The sequence below is a fragment of the Callithrix jacchus genome, chromosome 16, assembly GCF_049354715.1.
Source record: "Callithrix jacchus isolate 240 chromosome 16, calJac240_pri, whole genome shotgun sequence".
Lineage (NCBI taxonomy): Eukaryota > Metazoa > Chordata > Mammalia > Primates > Cebidae > Callithrix > Callithrix jacchus.
In genome coordinates, this window is record NC_133517.1 from 3,085,001 (window position 1) to 3,105,000 (window position 20,000).

The 20,000-nt window shown below is 42.9% G+C and overlaps 1 protein-coding gene across 2 annotated transcripts in view; it reads left to right on the forward strand.

The window, feature by feature from the left end:
* The window catches only part of PXDNL (peroxidasin like), a 513,916-nt gene that overhangs the window by 296,292 nt on the left and 197,624 nt on the right, over positions 1-20,000 (forward strand). For both annotated transcript variants that reach the window (XM_035277673.3, XM_002758891.6), the window contains exons 5-6: positions 8,488-8,559; positions 18,896-18,967. In XM_035277673.3, coding sequence (XP_035133564.3) covers positions 8,488-8,559; positions 18,896-18,967 — 144 coding nt within the window. The remainder of the gene's footprint in view (positions 1-8,487; positions 8,560-18,895; positions 18,968-20,000) is intronic.

Genomic DNA, 20,000 nt, shown 5'->3' on the forward strand with positions numbered 1-20,000 from the left:
AGCAGTCACTAAGTCCTTAATGGAAAAAGTACTGTTGAGCTTAAATGCGTGAGAAAACACTTGGAGTGCTAGTCACTACAAAAAAAATAGGGGAGGTTCCAGAGATAATGAATTTGGTTAAAGGGTGCTCAGACTTACGATGGAGGGGAAAGTCACTGGTTGGCACCGAATCTTGGAAAGCCTTGAATTCCTGCTGAAGGCAGTAAGAAGACATTGATGATCCTTAATAATCAGATTTCTTTTTTGAAAAGAGCCACGAAGTAATTCAATACAGTGTAGATTGTAAAGAAGAGACTGGAATTACAGGGAACATTTACAGCTATTGGTTCAGGCAAAAGGAGATAGAGATGGAACAAAGAAAGAGAAAGACTTTTCCTGAGTCTCAATCATACTATATGTAAGTATCTAAACTATTGTAGAAATGTGGCTTTTTCTGTAACTATTCTTTTTTGTTTGTTTGTTTGACACAGAATATCACTCTGTCACCCAGGCTGAAGTGCAGTGGCACGATCTTAGCTCACTGCAGCCTCCGACTCCCTGGTTCAAGTGATTCTCCTGCCTCAGCCTCCCCAGTATCTGGGATTACAGGCATGCACCACCACACCCAACTAATTTTTGTATTTTTAGTAGAGACGGGGTTTCACCATGTTGACCAGGATGGTCTCGATCTCCTGACCTCATGATCCACCCGCCTCGGCCTCCCAAAGTGCTGGGATTACAGGCGCGAGCCATTGCATTCGGCCTTTTTCTGTAACTGTTCTAATTTAGGATCGAAATAACTTCCTGATGAGTGAAACTTGTGAAATATCATTTTTAACTGGTTTTAACTCTTTAAGATGGAACACAATTCTCTTTATAATGGATTTTGGTAGCATACAGTGTTATTGACGTTAGCACAGTATGCAAATGAGACGCTGGAAAGGTTTTCTCTGGAAACTAATGCATTATGATACTTCAGTTGATTTTTCCTTTAAAGCCAGTTGAAATAATTTACTATACTCTGAAACAAGGATCTTCACTCGGATGCTTAATTAATTCCTAAACGGTATGAATAATTTGTTGGTGTGATAGATAATTCTTGCTTGCTACTGTGCAGTGAAGCTAAAGAGTGCCTATTTAATCTCAGCTGAGATTATTATATAGAAAGTTGGTGTCATCTCAATGCATCTGGCCCGTGAATGGGAGGCAGCACACGGTGGGTCTCCCTGAATGGGAGGCAGCACACGGTGGGTCTCCAAGCCAGCTGTCAGCAACCTGCTCTTCCTCTGAGCTCTGTTTGGTGTGCTAGGATTGTTGATGTCTTCTTTTCAACATCCCCTCCACATGCTTCAGATTCAGATGGTCTTAACTTATATTTACACACACATAGACACAGGCAAAATTACATACGCAGACACACAGAGACAGGCACAGACACACTCTGGTGTGTAGTCTCCTTCTACCAATAGTATTCCTGTTTTCTTTATAATCTCATGAATTTTCAGAAAATAAAAAGCAGCTACGTTGTATAAAAATGTTGAGAACATCGGACGTATATGCTATTTTGACCGGGCAGTCAGATACAGATAAATAGAGTGCTTTTCTCTCCATCTCTGCTCTTGCCTTAGATCGGGGTTGCCAAGGTGATCGTACAGCACAGAGCATTTGTTTTTATGTGGCTCAGTGAGTTCACACTGAAAGCTAAAGCGATATGAGCAACTTCTCACCCTGAGAATCATTATCTCTCTATTATTTTTGTTGTCATTCTCTGGCCACATGTTCCTGCTCTGCATGTTTTAAAGAATTTAGGAAGATTTTTGTCCTCACTTTGGTGGCCTGATACCTGGGGGTGGCTGTGTAGATAAATATTTACTCCGATAAGAGCTGTCGAATGTGTTGCCAGTGTTTACAAAAACGTGTGATTCTAACACGTCCCTTTGGAGCGAGATGGATTCTCTTAGAAAAAGCCCAGGAAGACATTGCTAGATGCCCCCTGGGTTCATGAGTGATCAAAGATACTATAAGGTTTTAGGAGATACAATTAAACAGACATGATTACAGATCTAACTGAAGTCAGGCTTGTGTAAAAGTTTGGGATTGTCCTTCCTCAAGGAAATGTGATGCCATCATGGACCGTTGAGCCGATATTAACTCAGAAAGCTGTTATTAGGGCTTGTACTCCCATCGTGTGTTTTATATCATAGAACATGCAAAGAATTCAATGTCTTACCCTCATGTTTGAAAAGGCAATGCTCATGCAAGACTACTGGTTGGTCATTCATTCTCTCAGTGATTAACTATGTAACGACTATCTATTTGGCAAACTCTGCTAAGAAACCAGGGATGTGAATATGATTTTAAATCCAACACGTTCTGTGTCTTCGTGGACCTTAGAGCTTAGTTAGGGCAGACAGACATGAATCACATAATCACTCAAAGAAATATAAAATTGCAACAGTACAATGATGGGTCAGCCCATAACACGGCATTTGACCAGGAGCTCAGGGAAGGCTTTCCAAAGAAAGAACACAGCAAGATCTGAAAAGAGGGCTAGAATCACCAGGCAAGAAGGGTCACCAGGCTGAGAGAAGAATCACCAGGCAAGAAGGGTCACCAGGCTGAGAGAAGAATCATGCAGAGGCTGCTGTCGGCAGGCGTCTGGCAGGCATGTGGCTAGGAGGAGGCCAGAGCACTGGGGTTGAGGTGGAAAAAGAGGGAGATAAAGGGGTGACTAGAAGGGCATTTCTAGGCAAGACCAGCCTGGAACTTGGGTGGGCTCTGTTAAAAAAAACAAACAAACATAATAAACAAATTCTGTCTTTATTCCTATAGAAACTAAAAGCCATTTAAGGGTCTTGGATTTCTACTGGGGGGAGATCAGATGGATGTAGCTAGACCAGTTTGTTTTTTCTTTCTTTTTTTTTTGAGATGAAGTCTTATTCTGTCGCCCAGGCTGGAGTGCAGTGGCTCGATCTTGGCTCATAGTAACCTCCGCCTCCCAGATTCATGTGATTCTCCTGCCTCAGCCTCCCGAGTAGCTGGGACTCCAGGCATGCACCACCACCTCCAGCTAATTTTTGTATTTTCAGTAGAGACATGTTGGCCAGGGTGGTCTCAAACTCCTGACCTTGTGATCCACCTGCCTCAGCCACCCAAAGTTCTGGGATTACAGGTGTGAGCCACCGCGCTCAGCCTCAGTTTGCTCTTATATTTTAGTACTTGAGAGCATAGTTGCTGTAGTGTGGAAGTAGTGGATAAGAGGAAAAGGGAATACATTCAAGAGATATTTAGGAGACAAAATAAGGTAAAATAAAATGCAGAAATGAGCAAGGTACAAAGAGTGAGGGAGAAGGAGGGGTCAATGCTAGTGTTCTGAGTTGCACAAATAAATATACAGCAGAGCCATGAATTGAGACGAGGGGCAATGGAGGACGGCCAGTGTGGTGAGGGGGATCCTGGGCCGGTGTGGTGAGGGGGATCCTGGGCCGGTGAGGTGAGGGGGATCCTGGGCCGGTGTGGTGAGGGGGATCCTGGGCTGGGTTTCAGACACGTTGGGTTTGAGATTACTTGAGACATCTAGAGGATGTTTTGAGAAGACAGAGGGTGCATGAGTTTAGATCCTAGAGGTACGTTTGGGTTGCAGATGAAATTTGTGGGTCTTCTGCACAGAGATAACAAGTGAAGGCACAGGTACGATGGAATCATCTGGGGAGCTAAGTGTGAATCCACATCACATGACAATGGTTTTCTGCTGATTTTCAATGAAGAGATAACTACTAATTCATTTATACCTAAACCTTCTGAAGTGACTTACACAGATTTAAAATCCTTTCTAGTAATTATTCACATTTATCTATCTGCAATAGATATCCGAAAACGGCAGGGTTATCCACAGCCTGGAAAAATCGGTGTCGGAGAGCAGAGCCTTGCTATTTATCAAAGCTCAGAAGGGAGTGGACATGAAAGCTAACTCCCTCTTTATCTGAATCTGCTAAAACCACCACATGGAGCAAACACATATAACCTAAAACGTTCTACTGCTTTAAATTGGCTTAAAGTTTAAAATATGTTTGAAAAAATGTGGTTGGAGAATTTGTCAAATCTTACAGACACAAAACTTAAATATGCGTGGACATAATCAATCAGAGCCCTCTGGGTTGTCTCATCTTCCTGCAAGGAGCAAAACCTCCTTACGTACATTTTTCACATTCATTAGCAGTGAATTCCAATACCAGCTGCTCACCCTACTGTGCATTACAATCCAGTCCAGCAGAAAGTATTTGTCCTTCAGGCCATCCCTGTGTGAACCTAAGACTGGAGTGATTTATTCTAGGGAAGCATTGCCGGGATGGGGAATAGACAGGGTCTGTGATTAGTGGGCTCTCAGTGGGTGCCTTGGGGAAAGGGAGATTATGCATTTCTCATGAATTATGAGCAATTCATAATAAGTATTACTTCATCTCTGTACCACATTTTTCCCAGTTAAATAATAAATATGAATTGCTACCTGTGAAATATTTAAATATGAAACTGTTATTTGTTAATTACTGTGGAGCAGAAATCACATAGTAGCTACATAATATTGGATAAACTGTTGTATGCTATTTCACCTCTTAGGGTTTCTCTTTGCCCCAGTTTTAGGTGGCTTTGTAGGTAAGGTGCCCTCCCGAGTGAAGGCTGTCTTTCTAATTCCAGTGACGCAAACACCTGTGCAAACTATCGATGATGGCAGGAATACTAGTGCTACTTGAAAATTCATATGCTAAACTCAGGTTTTCTTTATAAGAAATTGTTCTAAAGCATTAAAAAAGTAGGAAGGAAAAACCAAAACACTTCTCTGAGCTTATACATGGGGTAAAAGATTCACTTTGAAAATCTGGGAGGTGTTAGGTTGGCTGAACCACAGACCTGGCTTGTGACGCTTTTCCTGCCACCTGTTAGGTTGTTTCATGATGGGAATGTGATGCTTCCCTCCAGCTGAGAACTCCACAGCTTCGCATTTTAAAAAGCCACGAATATAGGAGAACTGAGAACCGGAGTGTAGAGAGCATGGGTTTTGCGGGGTTTGGGGCTTGGATTTCCCATTGATTGGCTCTGTGGCTTTGGGCACTTTCCCGCTCCCTGTGGAGTATCTGTTTCCATACCTGAGAAGCCTCCTGCTCCGGGATTCTTGGATCAGGTTTCCTTGGGTGCTCTGTGTTAGCTGAGCCTGTGTACGGCTGTCCCCTTTGCTGCTAGAGAGGCTGTTGAACCCAGGTGTTAAGAGAAAACGTCTGCAGAAACTGAACCTTCGTTCCAGCATTTCCAAGCTGTGTGCAATTGAACAAGTTACTTCATCAGTTTACCGCACTTTTTCCCAGTTAAATAATGGGGTATTTATAGAATCTACCACATAGTGCAGTTGCAAAAATCAAAACTGATTAAATACAGGTAAAGCATTTAGGACAGTGAGTGTCTGCTGCTGTTCCTCCTATTTACTTCGTGCTAGGTTTGAAGCCCCATCAGCACTTAGTCCGAGTCATCAAAAAATGTCTGTGTGTACTCACTCCACGTGCTGGGCCTATCCAGTATACAGAGATTGGAATCCAATGTGATACATTTCACTTGGGAAGAGAAATCTTGTAACTGACCTCTTTCCAACCCTTTCTTCACTGCAGTCAAGGAGACTTCTTCCTTCCTTCCTTCCAGCAACCAGTCTCCCCCAACAGTCCTCCCTCATATCTGCTTTCACTCTCCCAGCCCCCACCTCAGTTTTAATGTGCTGGACCAGTGATGCAGGTAGTGATTTTGTAGGGGACAGTGTGTGAGTGCATGGGAGTGAGTATATGTGTGTGTGTGACTGTGTTAGTGTATGTGAGCATACATGTGAATCCATGTGTCAGTGTGTGAAAGTGTGGTAGTGTATGTGAGACAGCGTTAGTGTGAGCGTGACACTGTGAGATCAGGTGTGTGTGAGTGTGTAGATGTGTATCTGAGTGTGACAGTGTGTGTTAGTGTACGTGAGTATACGCGAAAATGTGTGTCCATGAGTGTCCAAGAGTGTGAGTGTTAGTGTAAGTGTGGTCGTGTCTATGAGTATGTGTGAGTGATTGTGAGCATGTCAGTGTGTGTGTCTGTGTGTGTGTCCGTGTGAGAGAGTGAGTGTGTGTGTGAAAGCATGTGTGAGGGTGAGAGTGTGTGTATGTGTGAGACTGTGTCAGTGAGTGTGTGTGTAATTCAAGGCGACCGGCGTAAAGTTGCTTCATGGTGACCCTAAGGCACACCACCGTAACTTTTAAAATGAATAGAACCCCTGGAAGGCATGCATGGGATACGGGCCAGGGAGCTGAATTTCAGAGAGTGGGAAGGTATAGCAGTGATTCTGGAAGCAATCTAAGGCAGTCTGAAACAATCATACCTTTCCAGCGACATGGTTTCAATCTATTGTGATTATACTTTCTCACTGGGTGTCTGAAATGCTCTTCCTATAATCTTGATTTATAAGGAGGAAGCCTAGGAATGAAGTAAGAATATTTTTCTTAAACATTTTTCTTTTCTCCTTTCAAAAATATTTCTAACTGTGATTAAATAAATGCCTTTTATACAGACATGGGCGGTAAAGCTGTCCTTTTACTTGCCTGCCCTTACTTCCAGTCAGAAAGCTTCGCGTTGGCAGTCAAGGGCCATTCATTGTGTTTTCCCGTATGAACTTAGTGTCCTCTTTTCCTTACCTTCCGTGGTAACTTTGTACAGGCAGTGCTCTTTCCAGCAGCTCACTGTAGACTGCTGTGTATCACTGTTGGTTTCACGGAGATTATTTGAGAAAGCTGTGTTCAGAAGTCAGGTGCAGGAATACATTTAAATTTTCTTTTGATTCGAATTAATTTTTGTATCATACTTTAAGTTCTGGGGTGCATGTACAGAATGTGCAGGTTTGTTACTTATGTATAGACGTGCCTCGGTGGTTCGTACATCCATCACCCCATCGTCTACACTAGGTATTTCTCCTAATGCTGTCCCTCCCCTAACTCCCCGCTCCACAACAGGCCCCAGTGTGTGATGCTCCCCTCCCTGTGTCCATGTGTTCTCATTGTTCAGCACCCACTTATGAGTGAGAACATGAGGTGTTTGGTTTTCTGTTTCTGTGTTAGTTTGCTGAAAATGATGATTTTCATCTTTATTCATGTCCCTTTAAAGGACATGAACTCATCCTTTTATATGGCTGCAAAGTATTCCATGGTGAATATGTGCCTCGTTTTCTTTATCCAGTCTGTCACTGATGGACATTTGGGTTGTTCCAAGTCTTTGCTATTGTGAACAGTGCTGCAATAAACGTGCGTGTGCATGTGTGTTTACAATAGAATGATTTGTAACTCTTCGGGTATATACCCGACAGCATTAGGAGAAATACCTAGTGTAGACGATGGGGTGATGGATGTGCGAACCACCGAGGCACGTGTATACATAAGTAACAAACCTGCACATTCTGTACATGCACCCCAGAACTTAATGGGATTGCTGGGTCAAATGGCATTTCTAGTTCTTGATCCTTGAGGAATCACCACACTGTCTTCCACAATGGTTGAAATAATTTACACTCCCACCAACAGTGTAAAAACGTTCCTATTTCTCCAAAGAAGAAACAACCCCATCAAAAAGTGGGCAAAGAATATGAATAGACAGTTCTCAAAAAAAGACATGTATGCAGCCTAAAAACATATGAAAAAAAGCTCATCATCACTGGCCATTAGAGAAATGCCAATCAAAACCACACGGAGACACCATCTCACACCAGTTAGAATGGCGAGCACTATGGTTTCTAAGGGGAGTGTGCAGCCCTCCCCATGGATCCTGCTGTTTATTGGGAAGATTTGCTTTGCAAAGTTCTGCTCAGCTGTCTGCTTCAAGAGGAACCTTTCTGAAATGGAAGCTTTGGAAATACCTTGTGGATCAGTTGCATAGAGGGGATACCTAGGTCTGAAAAAGTCTAATTCCAAAAGGATTAAAACAAGACACATTACTTCTCATCCATCCCCCGGCATTACAATGACTTCATTTCAAGTACGATGATCATGTTACATCAAATATGCCATCCTTTGACTCCTTCAGATAGGAAACGTCTCCCTGTTCTGAAATGTAATAAGCATGTGGTCACTTGTAATCTATCTTATCATGGTTGTAATCTTAATTAATACTCTAATTCCATTTACTGTAAACATTTTAATGAGTAGAAGAGTGATTTCACCAACCAGAAGGCATCGACTCAAGAGGCTCCCTGGGAAAAGGGGCAGCATCGTGACCCTTTCTGGGTGGGCCTTAGGTTCCCCTTTGGAATGTCGAGTTTTTAGACCCAGGACTGTTAAGAACAGAAGTGACAAAATATCTCAGCGTTTCTGATTTTCACTTGTGATATATAGTGGTCGGGGCTAGTGAAATTCACAATTTCAGCTGAAGCAGTTGCTAATTCTTCAAACATTTAATTTTACTCAGCAGCACAAAAAATAACCAACTTGATTTCGTGCCTTCCAGGTACATTCATTTCAACCAACTAGAAACGCTACAGCCAGAGACCTTTGGAGACCTTCTGAAACTAGAGCGACTGTAAGTGTTGACCCTTTAGATGTCTTTGCTTCTGCTTTACATTTTCCATTTATACAACCCTCTGACTGCTGTGGAGATCAGGCCACTTTGCTGTCGGCTCTGGAGGCACAGCCTGTACCTTGGCATGTAAAACAGAGTTAATATAAAGCTGTCTATAGTTTGAGATTAATGGAGAAAAAGTGAATTATCCAATTTAAAATCGGGCAAAAGAGAGGAAGAAGCACTTCACAAATGAGGTAAAGCCATTTAAAAAACTTGCATCAGAGTCTGGGCACGGCGGCTCATGCCTGTAATCCCAGCACTTTGGGAAGCCAAGGTGGGCAGATCACCTGAGGTCAGGAGTTCGATACCAGCCTGGCCAACATGGTGAAACCCAGTCTCTACTAAAAATACAAAAAGTAGCTGCGCATGGTGGCATGCACTTGTAATCCCAGATACTCAGGAGGGTGAGGCACGAGAATCGCTTGAACCTGGGAGGCAGATACTGCAGTGAGCTGAGATCCCTACTCCACTCCAGCCTAAAAGTCAAGTCTAGCTGGAAAAGAACTTAGGTCCAGCCTGGTTTACAGAATGAGACTCCATCTCGAAAAAAAAAAAAAAGCTTACCGCAGAGTTTAGTACAGTTGAACATACACGTCCCCTATGACATAGCAGTTCCACTTTCAGGTATGTACACAGCGGAAATGCACACATGTATGCACCAGAGGATGTGTTCTTGCATTTGCAGCAAGATTATTTCCGGTAGCTCCACACTGAGAACTCTCCAAATCTCCGACAAGAGTAGAGAAATAAGCTGATGTGTGGAATACAGTAACTGCAGCATGGATGGAGCTCAGAACCATTCTGAGAAAAGCAATCTAAATGCTGGAAATTGCATAGTTCTATTTTATCCTCAAAATAAATTTAAAAAGAGATAGCAGAAACGTATGTGGTGTTGAGAAGTCAAACGTTGCTCACCTTTGGTGAAAGGGAGGCTGCTGGAAAGTGCAGGAGGAAGCCCGCAGGCCTGGTCTTTTTGTTTTCCTGGGTGGTAATCACACAGCTGTGTTCCCTTTCGGACAAGGCAATGTGCTGTCTATCATGATGGCTGCGCTTTTTCAGATGAACGTTGTATTTCAATGAAGGCTTATTAAATAAGCAATGGGAAACCACAGGCCACCTGGACGTCCTTCTCTGTTTTGCCTTTTATCAGATGAAGGCACTCTGCTACTTCAGTTTTTCTAATACCTTATGTTAACAAATTTATTGTATCTAGCAGATGATATGCTATGTTTTTGCGAAAAGAAAATGCAGAACTACGTGGCTAACCTTAACCAGACATTCGTTTTCCCTAAAACAATTTTGAATTAAAAATTTATGTTCAAAAAAGGATGCCCTTGACTAATAGACAAAGTCGATCAGTAAAATTAAAGGCTAAGAGGAGCCATTCAACCACCTCATTACGCAGTTACTTCAGCCTTATTTGCCTCCGGAAGTGTCGCAGTTGCAATGCATAAAATTACTCGGCTTGCTTTGTGTTGGAGGCATTTGATCAGGGCTAGGAAACGAGGTAGGAAACTGCGTTGTACCACTCCGTTTCTGCTCTAACCTGTGTGAGCAGGGAGCCAGCCCTGTGCATGGTAGCCGTGGGTGGTGCAAGACACAGGCATTGGTCAAGCTTTAGCATCACAATGCTTAATAACTTCAAAACTCATGGGATGCCATGAGCCAGTGGGAGCCGATAGCCTGGGAGCAGGGTGGACTCAGTGGATGGAAAGTTGCTCAGAGCAAACATTAGGGGAAAGAGGAACTAAGGCCGAACCTATTTATGGGGATTCTTGATGATGATCGATCACCTGGGAAATGAGAGGGATGAGGAACTTCAGATGTCAAGGGTGGGAGGTGCTGGTTAAACTTTTACTTAGCATGGTTCTTACTAAAATTGGACAATGTAGAGATGGACAAGGAAATCTAAAAGTCATGTCTAGCTGGAAAAGAGCTCAGGAGAACCTGAGCGGGGTTTTGTTAAGAAGATCGGGGGATGGAGGCAGCAAACCACATTGCCATGTATGTACCGGGGCAACGATCCTGCATGTTCTGAACATGTACCCCAGAACCTAAAGTGCAATAAAACATACAAAGAAAAGAGTCTTTGTCAGTAGCCATCTTCACTTCATCTCTTCTCTAGGCACGGCTTCTGGGGTTGGTGAATTGGATGGGGCAGGTAAAGATAAGCACAGAGAATCAAAGTAGGAAGCATCAGGAAACTTTTTATCTTCTCACAGGTGTGTCGATGAAAATTCAGGCTCCCAAAACGGTAGATATAGTTTGGCCCCAGCTCACTGCCCCGACCTTCCCACTTAATATAGTTAAAATAAAGCCAAAATGCTGATAAGAAAATATGGCCACATGATCTTTTTTTTTTTTGAATTTGCAGTACTAATGCATCTAAGAACTGTCTTTTTTTTTGTCAGAGCCATACTGGTGAATTAAATGGGGTCCATTAACCCTGCATTCTGCAGTCCTTTAAGAGTAGTACTAATCTCTTCCTTGAAAAAGAATATTTTTATTTTCTTTTATTTATTTATTTATTTATTTATTTATTTATTTATTTATTTTTTATTTTTTATTGGATTATAGGTTTTGGGGTACATGAGCAGAGCATGCAAGACAGTTGCGTAGGTACACACATGGCAGTGTGCTTTGCTTTTCTTCTCCCCTTCACCCACATTTGGCATTTCTCCCCAGGCTATCCCTCCCCACCTCCCCCTCCCACTGGCCCTCCCCTTTTCCCCCCAATAGACCCCAGTGTTTAGTACTCCCCTTTCTGTGTCCATGTGTTCTCATTTTTCATCACCCACCTATGAGTGAGAATATGCGGTGTTTCATTTTCTGTTCTTGTGTCAGTTTGCTGAGGATGATGTTCTCCAGATTCATCCATGTCCCTACAAACGACACGAACTCATCATTTCTGATTGCTGCATAATATTCCATGGTGTATATGTGCCACATTTTTCCAATCCAGTCTATTATCAAAGGGCATTTGGGTTGATTCCAGGTCTTTGCTATTGTAAACAGTGCTGCAATGAACATTCGTGTACATGTGTCCTTATAGTAGAACGATTTATAGTCTTTTGGATATATACCCAGTAATGGGATTGCTGGGTCAAATGGAATTTCTATTTCTAAGGCCTTGAGGAATCGCCACACTGTCTTCCACAATGGTTGAACTAATTTACACTCCCACCAACAGTGTAAAAGTGTTCCTTTTTCTCCACATCCTCTCCAGCATCTGTTGTCTCCAGATTTTTTAATGATCGCCATTCTAACTGGCGTGAGATGGTATCTCAATGTGGTTTTGATTTGCATCTCTCTGATGACCAGTGACGATGAGCATTTTTTCATATGATTGTTGGCCTCATATATGTCTTCTTTCGTAAAGTATCTGTTCATATCCTTTGCCCACTTTTGAATGGGCTTGTTTGTTTTTTTCCGGTAAATCTGCTTGAGTTGTTTGTAAATTCTGGATATCAGCCCTTTGTCAGATGGGTAGACTGCAAAAATTTTTTCCCATTCTGTTGGTTGCCGATCCACTCTAGTGACTGTTTCTTTTGCCGTGCAGAAGCTGTGGAGTTTCATTAGGTCCCATTTGTCTATTTTGGCTTTTGTTGCCAGTGCTCTTGGTGTTTTGTTCATGAAGTCCTTGCCTACTCCTATGTCCTGGATAGTTTTGCCTAGATTTCCTTCTAGGGTTTTTATGGTGCCAGGTCTTATGTTTAAGTCTTTAATCCATCTGGAGTTAATTTTAGTGTAAGGTGTCAGGAAGGGGTCCAGTTTCTGCTTTCTGCACATGGCTAGCCAGTTTTCCCAACACCATTTGTTAAACATGGAATCCTTGCCCCATTGCTTGTTTTTGTCAGGTTTATCAAAGATTGTATAGTTGTATGTATGTTGTGTTGCCTCCGGTGCCTCTGTTTTGTTCCATTGGTCTATATCTCTGTTTTGGTACCAGTACCATGCTGTTTTGATTACTGTAGCCTTGTAGTATAGTTTGAAATCCGGTAGTGTGATGCCCCCCGCTGTGTTCTTTTTGCTTAGAATTGACTTGGCTATGCGGGCTCTCTTTTGGTTCCATATGAAGTTCATGGTGGTTTTTTCCAGTTCTGTGAAGAAAGTCAATGGTAGCTTGATGGGGATAGCGTTGATTCTGTAAATTACTTTGGGCAGTATAGCCATTTTCACGATATTAATTCTTCCTAACCATGAACATGGAATGTTTCTCCATCTGTTTGTGTCCTCTCTGATTTCGTTGAGCAGTGGTTTGTAGTTCTCTTTGAAGAGGTCCCTTACGTTCCTTGTGAGTTGTATTCCAAGGTATTTTATTCTTTTTGTAGCAATTGCGAATGGCAGTTCGCTCTTGATTTGGCTTTCTTTAAGTCTGTTATTGGTGTAGACGAATGCTTGTGATTTTTGCACATTGATTTTATATCCTGAGACTTTGCTGAAGTTGTTTATCAGTTTCAGGAGTTTTTGGGCTGAGGCGATGGGGTCTTCTAGGTATACTATCATGTCGTCTGCAAATAGAGACAATTTGGCTTCCACCTTTCCTATTTGAATACCCTTTATTTCTTTTTCTTGCCTGATTGCTCTGGCTAGAACTTCCAGTACTATATTGAATAGGAGTGGTGAGAGAGGGCATCCTTGTCTAGTGCCAGATTTCAAAGGGAATGCTTCCAGTTTTTGCCCATTCAGTATGATATTGGCTGTTGGTTTGTCATAAATAGCTTTTATTACTTTGAGATACGTTCCATCGATACCGAGTTTATTGAGAGTTTTTAGCATAAAGGGCTGTTGAATTTTGTCAAATGCCTTCTCTGCATCAATTGAGATAATCATGTGGTTTTTGTTTTTGGTTCTGTTTATGTGGTGAATTACGTTGATAGACTTGCGTATGTTGAACCAGCCTTGCATCCCTGGGATGAATCCTACTTGATCATGATGAATAAGTTTTTTGATTTGCTGTTGCAATCGGCTTGCCAATATTTTATTGAAGATTTTTGCATCTATGTTCATCATGGATATTGGCCTGAAGTTTTCTTTTCTCGTTGGGTCTCTGCCGGGTTTTGATATCAGGATGATGTTGGTCTCATAAAATGATTTGGGAAGGATTCCCTCTTTTTGGATTGTTTGAAATAGTTTTAGAAGGAATGGTACCAGCTCCTCCTTGTGTGTCTGGTAGAATTCGGCTGTGAACCCATCTGGACCTGGGCTTTTTTTGTGAGGTAGGCTCTTAATTGCTGCCTCAACTTCAGACCTTGTTATTGGTCTAGTCATAGTTTCAGTTTCCTCCTGGTTTAGGCTTGGGAGGACACAGGAGTCCAGGAATTTATCCATTTCTTCCAGGTTTACTAGTTTATGTGCATAGAGTTGTTTGTAATATTCTCTGATGATGGTTTGAATTTCTGTGGAATCTGTGGTGATTTCCCCTTTATCATTTTTTATTGCATCTATTTGGTTGTTCTCTCTTTTATTTTTAATCAATCTGGCTAGTGGTCTGTCTATTTTGTTGATCTTTTCAAAAAACCAGCTCTTGGATTTATTGATTTTTTGAAGGGTTTTTCGTGTCTCAATCTCCTTCAGCTCAGCTCTGATCTTAGTAATTTCTTGTCTTCTGCTGGGTTTTGAGTTTTTTTGATCTTGCTCCTCTAGCTCTTTCAATTTTGACGATAGGGTGTCAATTTTGGATCTCTCCATTCTCCTCATATGGGCACTTATTGCTATATACTTTCCTCTAGAGACTGCTTTCAATGTGTCCCAGAGGTTCTGGCACGTTGTGTCTTCATTCTCATTGGTTTCGAAGAACTTCTTTATTTCTGCCTTCATTTCGTTGTTTACCCAGTCAACATTCAAGAGCCAGTTGTTCAGTTTCCATGAAGCTGTGCGGTTCTGGGTCGGTTTCTGAATTCTGAGTTCTAACTTGATTGCACTATGGTCTGAGAGGCTGTTTGTTATGATTTCAGTTGTTTTGCATTTGTTGAGCAGTGCTTTACTTCCAATTATGTGGTCAATTTTAGAGTAGGTGTGATGTGGTGCTGAGAAGAATGTATATTCTGTGGATTTGGGGTGGAGAGTTCTGTAAATGTCCACCAGGTTTGCTTGCTCCAGGTCTGAGTTCAAGCCCTGGGTATCCTTGTTGATTTTCTGTCTGGTTGATCTGTTTAGTATTGACAGTGGAGTGTTAAAGTCTCCCACTATTATTGTGTGGGAGTCTAAGTCCTTCTGTAAGTCATTAAGAACTTGCCTTATGTATCTGGGTGCTCCTGTGTTGGGTCCATATATGTTTAGGATCGTTAGCTCTTCTTGTTGTATCGATCCTTTTACCATTATGTAATGGCCTTCTTTGTCTCTTTTGATCTTTGTTGCTTTAAAGTCTATTTTATCAGAGATGAGAATTGCAACTCCTGCTTTTTTTTGCTTTCCATTAGCTTGGTAAATCTTCCTCCATCCCTTTATTTTGAGCCTTTGTGTATCCTTGCATGTGAGATGGGTTTCCTGGATACAGCACACTGATGGGTTTTGGATTTTTATCCAATTTGCCAGTCTGTGTCTTTTGATTGGTGCATTTAGTCCATTTACATTTAGGGTTAATATTGTTATGTGTGAATTTGATACTGCCATTTTGATTCTAAGTGGCTCTTTTGCCTGTTAGTTGTTGTAGATTCTTCATTATGTTGAAGCTCTTTAGCATTCAGTGTGATTTTGGAATGGCTGGTACTGATTGATCCTTTCTATGTGTAGTGCCTCTTTTAGGAGCTCTTGTAAAGCAGGCCTGGTGGTGACAAAATCTCTGAGTACTTGCTTGTTCGCAAAGGACTTTATTCTTCCTTCACTTCTGAAGCTCAGTTTGGCTGGATATGAAATTCTGGGTTGAAAGTTCTTTTCTTTAAGAATGTTGAATATTGGCCCCCACTCTCTTCTGGCTTGTAGTGTTTCTGCCGAGAGATCTGCTGTGAGTCTGATGGGCTTCCCTTTGTGGGTGACCTGACCTTTCTCTCTGGCTGCCCTTAGTATTCTCTCCTTTATTTCAACCCTGTTGAATCTGACGATTATGTGCCTTGGGGTTGCTCTTCTTGCGGAATATCTTTGTGGTGTTCTCTGTATTTCCTGCAATTGAGTGTTGGCTTGTCTTGCTAGGTGGGGGAAATTTTCCTGGATGATGTCCTGAAGAGTATTTTCCAGCTGGGATTCATTCTCTTCGTCCCCTTCTGGTACACCTATCAAACGTAGGTTAGGTCTTTTCACATAGTCCCACATTTCTTGGAGACTTTGTTCATTCCTTTTTGCGCTTTTTTCTCTGATCTTGGTTTCTCGTTTTATTTCATTGAGTTGATCTTCGACTTCAGATATTCTTTCTTCTGCTTGGTCAATTCGGCTATTGAAACTTGCGTTTGCTTCGCGAAGTTCTCGTATTGTGTTTTTCAGCTCCTTTAATTCATTCATATTCCTCTCTAAGGTATCCATTCTTGTTATCATTTCCTCGAATCTTTTTTCAAATCTTTTTTCAAGGTTCTTAGGTTCTTTGCATTGATTTAATACATGATCTTTTAGCTCACAAAAGTTTCTCATTATCCATCTTCTGAAGTCTAATTCCGTCATTTCGTCACAGTCATTCTCCGTCCAGCTTTGTTCCCTTGCTGGTGAGGAGTTTTGGTCCTTTCTAGGAGGCGAGGTGTTCTGGTTTTGGGTGTTTTCCTCCTTTTTGCGCTGGTTTCTTCCCATCTTTGTGGATTTGTCCGCTGGTCGTCTGCGTAGTTGCTGACTTTTCTTTTGGGTCTCTGAGTGGACACCCAGAATGTTGATGATGAAGTATTTCTGTTGCTTGGTTTTCCTTCTACTAGTCTAGCCCCTTCGCTGTACGACTGTTGAGGTCCGCTCCAGACCCTGCTTGTCTGGGGTGCACCTCTAGTAGCCGTGGCACAGCGAGGGATGCTACCAGTTTCTTTTTCTGCTCTCTTTGTCCCAGGATGATGCCTGCCTAATGTCAGTCTTTTGGATATAGAGGGGTCAGGGAGCTGCTTGAGGAGACAGTTTGTACTTTATAGGGGTTTAATTGCTGAGCTGTGCACTCTGTTGTTCATTCAGGGCTGTTAGGCTGCTATGTTTGATTCTGCTGCAACACAGCTCATTAAACAACCCTTTTTTTTTTCTCTCAAATGCTCTGTGTTGAGGTGTTTGGGCTTTATTTTTGGATGTCCGATCAGGTGTCCTGCCCAGCTCAAAGGCAGACTAGCCACTGTTTGGCTGCCGAGGCTCCGCCCTGCTGTTGTGTGATTTGCGCTGTTCCTGCCGGCTCTGCTGTGGTCTCCGCCACGCCCTGCGGCGGAATCTCTTCGTTGTAGCGTGTTGCCTCAGCAACGGCAGGCTGCGTCAGCAGTGGGCGTGTATCTCAGTAGGGACGGGTTGCCTCAGCAACGGCAGGCTGCGTCAGCAGTGGGCGTGTATCTCAGTAGGGACGTGTTGCCTCGGCATCGGCTGGCTGCGTCAGCAGTGGACGTGTATCTCAGTTGGGGCAGGTTGCCTCCATAGTGGTGGATGCCCCTCCCCCACAGAGCGTCTTGGACCGTCTGCCCGGGATAGTTTGAAATCGCGGTTTTGTTTGTCCCACTGGGTATCCCGAACGCTCTGTCCCTGCAATCCCCTGGGCTGGGCTACTGTGCAAGTCTCCTTCAGTCTCAAGTCCAGCCCTCTCAAGTCTCAGGTTGCCGGTTCAACAAGGCACCCGGACAAGCGCACCCTGTGGGGATTGCTGGGTAGGGCCGGCCGCCGCCGCCCCAGCTGCCGGCTTCGCCAGGCAGACCTACTGCCTGGCGTCCCGTGTCTTTTTATACTTGGGAGTTTCCCCGTTCTGTGGGCAACAAAGATCAGTCTGGAAATGCAGCACTGACTCACCGTTTGCGAATTCAACGCGGGCTCCAATCCTGGGTTGTTCTCACAGCGCCATCTTGAGTCCCTCCTCCCACATGATCTTATTTAATTTTGTGACAGAGATACTAGTCACGATGTAGAGCATGTAAAGAGGCCGATGTAGCTAATTGTTAATTTTAAGATATAAATTGATTATTTATGCTTGTATCCTTGAGTCTTAAGAAAAATGCCTCCATCTTTCCTCTATATTGCAGAGATCATTGTGTTTTCTCTCTTCACACATGGGCTCTTTGCTGACTATGTATTCAGTGGTTCTGGTGACTAGACAGTCCCTGGCTGGTGCTTTTATTAGTCATAATTTGAGGGAAATGGGTATGTCCAAGCCTGCATGGAGGGAGCCAAAGCCAATGCAGGACTGCTTGGGTGGAGGAGTGGGAGAAGAACTGCGGCTGGATCTTTTCCTTCTGCCGCCACCCTCCGTCATCTCCCAGGGGGCAGGGCCTTGTAAGTGCCCCTCTCTGTGATCCTGCCCCAGACATGTAGAAATGGCTGGCTGAGCAGGGCCACAGCAGCACCCAATGGGACTTCTGATCAGCAAAACCATGCTGGCTAGTAAGCGACATGCAGAGTTGGCATATTTCCACGTGATCCCACACGTGCAGGATCACATCAGTTACTGTTCTTCATCTGTAGGCATCTGTTGTCAAAAATTATTGTGCCTTTTCTTTTTTTTTTTTCTTGGAGTCTTGCTCTGTTGCCCAGGCTGGAGTGGAGGGGTGCGATCTCGGCTCATTGCAACCTCTGCCTCCCAGATTCAAGCGATTCTCATGCCTTAGCCTCCGGAATAGCTGGGATTACAGGCGCCCACCACCATACCTAGCTAATCTTTGTATTTTGAGTAGAGACAGAGTTTCACCATGTTGGCCAGGCTGGTCTTGAACTGCTGACCTCAAGTGATGCACCGCCTTGGCTTCCCAAAGTTCTGGGATTATAGGCATGAGCCACTGGGCCTGGCCTGTGCCATTATTTTTAAATTTAAAATATTTAGTTCACAAATAAAAATTGTATGCATTCAAGGTGTTTGCTATATGTATACATTGCATGCTGGTAATGAGTACGTTGCCTATTACTTTGATTTCTTCATACTTAAATATTTATTTTCACCGATTTCTCTTCAGCACGTGTCAGCTCTAAATAAGCAAACTAAAAAATCAAAAGTGCACAGATGAAAAAATACCCATGTAGTGGTAGATACAGATATGTAAATCTTTAAAACAGACGGTCGTATGAATGACACTGACTTATGTTTGCCCTTTCTCACTGGAATCTTTCAAAAAAACGTATTGGATTCACAGTTAGGTGAAAAGAAAGGCTTTCTTTGTGGAACTCATTACTATTGTATGGTGATTAAAGTTTATCTTTTGTTTTTCAGATTCTTGCATAACAACAAGTTATCTAAAATCCCAGCTGGGAGCTTTTCTAATCTGGATTCATTAAAAAGATTGTAAGTGAAAGCAAGTACCTAAACACAGAAACCTTATCATTTTCTCTAAAGTAAATTCCAAAGGACAGTTGGTTGCTTCTCCTGCTTTTGCTGTGAAAGACGTCGCAATGCCTGCATGTTAGGGAGAATATAGTTTGTTAACTGCAGAGCGATGGAGAACCCGGATAGTCTACTGCTCTTTCATGTATTCTCTTAGAAGTGGCATTCAAAAGGAGTATTAAAAATAGCAGTTTTCCTCAGTTCTCTGTAATATCCTTGCTGCTTAAATCTAAAGACTCCCAAGAGTTCCTTTTCCTATAACTCTTTTATGAGAAAAGAGGTGTGAAATATTTCAAAAAAGTCTGACTCCCCTGGCCAGGCTTCAGTTTTCCCTTGTTGTGTGGAGCTGTCTTCCTACTCATTTCCTCATACACTAAGCAGAACAAAAGCAAATCCCCACGCTCACCTGCTCTCTGTTCTCCATGGCTTCCCTGCTCTGCTCTGTGGGCCGATGGTCCCCCACTTTTTTTTTCTGCCTGTGTCTCCACCCTCCTTTGTTCCAGCTCTCTCCTCACTCCCATCTGTGTGTAGCCTTCTGCACTGTTGATGTTTTTATTTTGTGGTTACCCACCCCCCACACTAATCGTCAACCCCAAGCCCAGGTATAAGTTCTGGTTATTGGAAAAGATTAGATGCCTGCTTCCCAGATGGCAGTCAGAGAGCACATGGTGGAAAACTCACACAGGTGTATCTATTACCTGCTGTGGAGGCTGTGTTAGTCTCTTCCCACACAGCTAATACATACCCATGAATGGGTAACTTATAAAGAAAAAAAAAGTTTAATGGACTCACAGTTCCTCATGGCTGGAGAGGCCTCACAATTGTGGCAGAAGATGAAGAGAGAGCAAAGGAATGTCTTACATGGCGGCAGGCAAGAGAGCCTGTGCAGGGAACTCCCACTTATAAAACCATCAGATCTGATGAGACTTATTCACTACCATGAGAACAGTATGGGGGAAACTGTTATTCAGTTCTCTTCTCCTGGCCCCACCCT